General features: G+C 38.4%; 2 protein-coding genes across 2 annotated transcripts in view; one reads left to right on the top strand and one right to left on the bottom strand.

Annotated features, from left to right (window-relative positions):
• LOC310738875 (uncharacterized protein) overlaps positions 1 to 7500 on the top strand; it is a 183583-nt gene that overhangs the window by 112607 nt on the left and 63476 nt on the right. The window lies entirely within an intron of this gene.
• Positions 5261 to 7500, bottom strand: part of LOC310739028 (fidgetin) — a 4464-nt gene continuing 2224 nt past the window's right edge. The window contains exon 2 of the mRNA XM_083564619.1: positions 5261 to 7500. This exon is cut by the window's right edge and continues 535 nt beyond it. Coding sequence (XP_083420745.1) covers positions 7242 to 7500 — 259 coding nt within the window. The 3' untranslated portion in view covers positions 5261 to 7241.

Raw genomic sequence — 7500 nt, 5'->3', positions numbered from 1 at the left:
CTGCAGGTGGCGCTCTTATTGAGGAGAACTGACTACTGCAGACATTATTTACCAATAGAATGAAGAAAAACACTAATCAAAGGCTTAGTTGAATAGCATTTTGGAGACAATCCTTCACACAACATCTGCCAAATTTGGTTCTTGGAGACCAGCTGAACATCATCTCCATGTGAAGCGTACTGAGGTCTTCAGAAACTTCAGAATCACAACCTGGATTATAAATATAACTGCTGGAGTTCCTGGATTATTCAAATATTGAAGTTTGGAGCAGACATAGAGAATAAATACACTATACGGCCAAAAGTTTGCTGACACCTGACCATGAGATTGCTATGTGCCTCTTTTTGACCATCTCAGTCCACATTTACTACCATTTTCTGTTATAATGAGCTCCACTCTTCTGGGAAGACGTTCCACTAGTTTTTGTGAAGATTTATTCATCCACAAAGTCAGGTACTGGTGTAGATGAGGTGAGGAGGACTGGGGTGCAGTCAGTGTTCACATTCAATAGGGTTGAAGCTTCATTGCAGGAGAACTTACCACACACACGTCCAACCTATGAGTTACTTCAGATATTCCATTAAGTGTTCAGGTTCAGGCTGGCAAGTATGTATAATGAAACCAGCCAATACTAAATATTATTGCAACGATTAGATTAGATTAGATTACATTAGATTAGATTAGATTAGATTAGATTAAACAGTACAAGAGTACAAGTACGGGGCAAATGAATAGAATAGAAGCTAGCATTTAACCAGAAGTGCAAATAGCAATGTATATAATAAATCATGTGTATATATATATATATATATTAGTGCAATAGACATGACAAATAACACGGTGTAAGCCATATTTTATTCATTTATATCAATAGTTTATAAATGCTGCTTAAAGAAAGTGACCAGGAAGTGCAAAAACAATAAGATATTACAAAAAAGAAAACTACAATTCAGACAAAAAAAATTATAGTAAAGACGAGTCACCTGTCACTCAAAATAGAAGTACAACAGACTGCTGTAAAAAAAAAGGTTTAGAGTGAACACAAATCTCCACACATGCACAGGAAACACTTCCTGGGACAGATTCTTACTTTGACTGACAGATATCTCATCCAATCAGTGGTAAGTATTAAATTCACACACTATACCAACCTTTTGTGTTTTGCCTAAATCTCTGTTTTCTGATTAATGATTTTGGTTCTGATTCATCACACCGACTCAACTCTTTTGATCATTTTTACCAAAAAGGTTTGTTCACTGATTCGTTCTTTATTTGCATTTTTCTTTTTTATACTTTATGATTAAAGAATAAAAAAGAAAAATGAAATAATATATACAATACATCCTTTTAATCCACGTGTTTGTGTTCATAAACAACTTTTAAGCCTTTTCTTGTGTCACCCTAAATGTTTAACAGAAGTTTTTTATTTCTAAAAGCCTTGAATAAAGGTAAGAGAACTATTTCTCCATCTCCTTCCTGAGTCTCAACAGGTTCATGTTCATATAAGTAGGAGTGGCTAACAGAGAAACAGAACAGGAATCAACAATGAAATAATAACAATACAAAATCATTCAAAAAAGTCAGCTGAAAAATATTACAAAAATAACACCTTCCTTTAATCCACTCATTAGTGTTGCACAGGTCAGGTGAGTCTCAGTGTCGGTCCGAGTCCGGATAAATGTGAAGGGTTTTGTTATAAAGGACGTCCAGAGTAAAACATCTGCCAAATCAAATATGTGGATCAGGAATCAGAACTTCATAGCGGATCGGTCGAGACCCAGGTTACCAACAACCACCACAGGTATCATTAACAACAGGGTACCGGTGTAAATTGTGCTACTGTTGGCTGAAGGAGGAGAAGGAGAGGAGGAAGACGTCTACAGAGACAGCGGGGAAAGGAGAAGTGGAGGAGAGTGGAGGTTCAGGTTGGTACTTTAAATGTTGGTACTATGACGGGTAAAGGGAGAGAGGGAGCTGATATGATGGAGAGGAGAAAGGTAGATATGTTGTGTGTTCAGGAGACCAAGTGGAAAGGGAGTAAGAGCAGGAACATTGGAGGTGTTTAAACTGTTTTATCATGGTGTGGATGGAAAGAGAAATGGTGTAGGGGTGATTCTGAAGGAAGAGTACAGTAAGAGTGTAGTGGAGGTGAAGAGAGTTTCTGATAGGGTGATGATCGTGAAGGTGGAAGTTGAAGGGATGATGATGAATGTCATCAGTGTTTATGCTCCACAAGTGGACTGTGAGATGGAGGAGAAGGAAATATTCTGGAGTGAATTAGATGAAGTGGTAGATGGTGAACGTAGGAATGAACGATTGCTGTTTGGGGAAGACTTTAATGGGCATGTAGGTGAAGGGAACAGAGGTGATGAGAGAGAGAAGGTTGGATGATGTGGAGATGTGAAGCAGGATGTAGATAGGATTAGTAAGGAGGAAGTGAGAGCAGTGATTAAGAGGATGAAGAGTGGAAAGTCGGTTGGACCAGATGACATACCGGTAGAAGCATGGAGATGTTTAGGTGAGATGCAGTGGAGTTTTTAACCAAGTTGTTTAACAGGATTTTGGAAGGTGAGAAGTGATTTTGCCTGAGGAATGGAGAAGGAGTGTGCTGGTACTGATCTTTAAGCATAAGGGAGATGTGCAGACCTGCAGTAACTACAGGGGAATTAAGTTGATCAGTCACACCATGAAGTTATGGGAAAGAGTAGTGGAAGCCAGGCTAAAAGAAGAGGTGACCATCTGTGAGCAGCAGTATGGTTTCATGCTGAGGAAGAGCACCACAGACGCATTATTTGCTTTGAGGATGTTGATGGAGAAGTATAGAGAAGGACAGAAGGAGCTGCATTGTGTGTTTGTGGATTTAGAGAAAGCGTATGACAGGGTGGAGAGAGGAGTTGTGGTATTGTATGAGGAAGTCTGGTGTGTCAGAAGTATGTGAGGGTGGTGCAGGACATGTATGAGGACAGTGTGACAGCAGTGAAGTGTGTAGTAGGAACGACAGACTGGTTCAAGGTGAAGGTTGGACTGCATCAAGAATTGGCTCTGAGCCCTTTCCTGTTTGCAGTGGTGATGGATAGGTTAAAGGCTGACTTCAGACAGGAGTCTCCATGGACTATGATGTTTGCAAATGTTTTTTTGTGATTTGTGGTGAGAGAAGTATGGTTGTATGGTTTAGAGACAGTAGCATTGATTAAAAGACAGGAGGTGGAGCTGGAGGTAGCAGAGCTGAAGATGTTGAGATGTTAGTTGGGACAGGATTAGAAATGAGTTTATTAGAGGGACAGCACATGTAGGACGTTTTGGGGACAAGGTGAAGGAGGTGAGATTGAGATGGTTTGGACATGTGCAGAGGAGGAACATGGGGTATATCAGTAGGAGAATGCTGAGGATGGAGACACCAGGAAGGAGGAAAAGAGGAAGACCAAGAAGGAGGTTTATGGATGTGGTGAGGGAAGACATGCAGGTAGTTGGTGTGAAAGAGGCAGATGTAGAGGACAGGGGGGGTGTGGAGACGGATGATCTGCTGTTGTGCCCCCTAATGGGAGAAGGCGAAAGAAGAAGAAGAAGAAGAAGAAGACTGTCCTGTTTCCAAAACCAATGTATAAATTTGTATAATAAATATACAAGTAATTAAATGTTTATTTGGCTCTTATACTGTTAATATTACTTACAGTCCAAATCCTTAAAGTTCTTGAGTTGCTCAGTAACTTCATGAATCTTTAGGATGTAGATTTGGAATCACCCTCACACCAAGCTGTCTCGAATTACAGTTCCATCGTTGTTAAGGGTTTTCTCCTGTTTACTGATGGAGACTTGAGTGTAAAATTGTTCATGGTGATTAAAGCCCTAACCACTGTAGCAGATTGTTTATATCAATTACAGTACAAATCTTCATGGTTCCTGAGTTTAACCTCATGAATCTTGGACCACCAAACTCCCATTCCTGCATCCTTGATTACGGCTCTTAACCCTCAGCTGTGCAGTAGTAAGTTGCTCTGGATAAGTGTGTCTGCCGAATGCTGTAAATGTACTATTTGTATTTTAATGTGTAACTGCAGAACAGATCCAGTGATCTCAGGTGGAATAATGTCCATATGTACTGGTTTCTCTCTTAGCTCAATTTTTCTCATTTAAAATGTTCCCGTTAAACATCATATTAATAAGAAGTTTAGTATCAGTACTGGGAATCACACAGCTGCATCTGTTCCTCTGCACCATCATTATCATCATGTTCACATGGGAACCCAGGAAAAAACATTTCCATGAAAAAGGTTTTAAAGTTTAAATATTTTCCCATTAAGATGGAAGTCAGTAAGATGAACAATTTTCTAACTTTTCTGTACATCCCTCAAAAACACACAAAACTCCAGTGACCTCTGAGAATGCCTGTTCAGTGTGTGGATGTGTGTGTGTGTGTGTGTGTGTCTGTGTGAGAGGGTGGGGGGATTTGTAGATAATAGGACATCTGTCACCCTGCATGCTGACACACAGGATCTTCAGGAGTGGGGGTTTTGTTCTGAAGAGCGAAACAGATGAAGCAGATGAAACAGACACCAGGCTGCAGTTTAGATTTCACTTTTTCATAGTTCAGATTTTTACTGGTGCAAGTAAACATTTTAAATTCTGTGTGTTGGTAAATTAGATCATCAAAAAAACAGCTATATATTTTATTCTGGTACAAAATAAGAATATTAATATAATGTAATACTGTAGAGTTTATGTTTTGTTTATGTGCTGAAATCAGAAAATACACTTTTTATATTTATGGGCGTCAGTAGACTCTCTTATCCAGAATGATGTACAGTTTATAAGGGTTAAGGGCCTTGTTTAAGGGGCCAAGAACGGGAGCTTGGTGGCACTGGGATTCGAACTCGCAACCTTTCCTGTACAAAGTCAAAACTTTCCCAGGTATCGATGACATCATTTGAGTGACTTTGTATACACATGAGCAGTTAAGAGTTAAGGGCCTTGCCCAGGGACCCCACAATGACAGTTTATTGTCCTTCTAGTCACTTCAATTTGCTGTTCTGTCTATCTTTCTGTGTTTCTGTGTTTTATAGTGAAAGACTATATACATGTTCTGTTTGTTTCTATTTAAGAAACTCAAGGATTTGCTTTGACCAAACAAATCTATGGAGGTCCATATGTTCCACGCTATTATTTAAAAAAACCCTTAGCATAAAGAGCAGCCTTACAATTAATTATTTTAATATTTTGATTAATATAGTAATTATTGTTAGTATTATTCCACCCTGAAAAATTGTGTTTCGATTCGATATGAAAAAGAACAAAACTTGCATTTATTAGTACAGATTTTATTTTATTTATGAACACTGCCAACATCCATTTATCACACCGCATATTCAAGAAAAAAAAAATAATAAATCAGCGTACAAGCCTATGAGGTAGTGGGCTTTTTTCTTGACAAGGATTTAAACAAAAAACAGACAAACTTTTATTAGTCTACATATAAAAATGAACACATTGCAGCATTTATGACCCGTTTGTGAATCCAGTTTCCATTTTATTTTTATTAATCAAAGTAGATATAAAGATGTAAAGTTTAACATAAAAAAAAATTTTTCACGTATTTAAAAACAGAATAGAAGAAATAGGAAAAGTTTAATATCTTTCTGCTATTTTATGTATTTAAAAAACACCTTGTGATGAGATTCATCTGATCAGATTCGATGAACTTGTAGGTAAGAGTGTATCTGTGTCTGATTCTGTACCAGAAATGAATAAATGGAAAAGTGTTTCATGTAAACAGATTCAGAAAGACTGATAAAGGCTACCGATTCTCAGCTCAACATAAACAATATTTTACTATTTAAAAAAAACAACACACACACATACACACACACACACACACACACACGCACGCAAAAAAACAACAATATGCATTTCTGAAGTTTTTTCCGTCGTTCCTGAGATCATGTCGAGACATTCATGATAAACCACCCTCTTTCTGAAGGTTCACCTATTGCATATTTCTCGTAATATTTAGTGCGAGTTCACCTTTAGAACAAACACCGTTAAAACATCACAAACTTCTTACAAACAAGACATAAAACCTTTATCATCTACATTTCCTGAGTATGTTCCTGAGTTTATAAATACCTGGTTATTTACTTCATCTTTAACACAGATCTTTTTTCTTCCTCTTTAACTCTCTATCTTCTCCCCCATGCCACTGGAGTTTATTGATTGGTTCGGGGGGATTAGTGCTCGCGGTGGCTTATGCTTCACTACACTGATTGATTACTTACAGAGCGGGGGTTAGAGAACAATAGACAGTCGTAGGAAAAGGAAACGTGGAGCTTTTAGGATACAGACTGTGGTTTAGGAACCTTCTGATGATCTAAGGAGTTTTCTTCTTTCTTGTTTTTAGTTCATGATATGATAGAATAACACGATGGAGGTAAATGCCATGTGATAGAAAACAATTACTGGCTAAACAGAAGTTTGGTGAAAAATGTAAGTGATGCCATGTTCCAATCTTAAAAGATTCAGGAACTAAAATGGCTCCCAAACTAACTTATCCTCACACCGAGAACTCCAGAAGTTCTCTCAGGCAGGAACCAGGATGGGAATTTTTCTTTCACAATATGCTGAAAATATATTTTGCACCTTCCTCTGAAATTAACACTAGACCTGGTTCCTCTGCTCCTCTCCACTTATTCTCCTATAAAAATGTTTATTTGGTAGAAGTTCCTTTAAACTTTTCTAGGTTGTCATGATCAAAAATTCCTCAATTTATGAAAAGGTTCTTAAGTTCCTGAAAATGATTCTGAGGCTGAGATTAACATGCCTCTATATCATAATGTAAAAAGCTCCAAGAACCAACATCATCACTACAGTGGGATCAAACCAGGGAGGATCTGCAGGGACTGGGGAATTTCTAAGTACTAATATGTATTGGAGAATAGATATAGATTTTATTGCAGGCTGGAAGTGAAATGAAAACGGACACAGGTTCTGTTAGTAATGAATCGTGGAAATGTGGAAATAAAAGCCTAAAATGTATAAACTAAAATTCCTGCAGTGGAAAACGATTATGTGGAGATTTACAGTAGAAATCTGGGAATTACAAAAAGTGATATGTAGCTTAAATTCCCAATGTTCACCTAAATTCTAATCGAACAGTTAACATTCTCTGGTCAGGACTCTCTTATTCTGTTTCAATGGAGAGTGAAGATATGCACATCAAACCTCCATGACCTCCATGATTTGGGGGCGACTCAGGGGTAGGTGTACTGCTCAGCCCCACTATAAGATGCGACCTCTGAGGGCTGTAAGTAACTGCTCTTTCTCACCAGGTCTACCTTCATGTCTGGTCTGAAGGGCTGAAGATCTGCGTTGGTGTTTGCGACGCTGTTGCTGATGGGATGCTCACTGTTCTCCCTCGCTGTAAAGGGTGACACGATGGTGCTCTTGTTTTGATCGAATCCAAAAGTCTTGTCATGTTCCTGGCACTCCTCGGCTCGTTTCGGAGGCGGA

The sequence above is a fragment of the Silurus aristotelis genome (assembly GCF_946808225.1).
Source record: "Silurus aristotelis genome assembly, chromosome: 2".
NCBI lineage: Eukaryota > Metazoa > Chordata > Actinopteri > Siluriformes > Siluridae > Silurus > Silurus aristotelis.
Note: the sequence above shows the minus strand (reverse complement) of the source record. Positions and strands in the feature narration are given on the sequence as shown.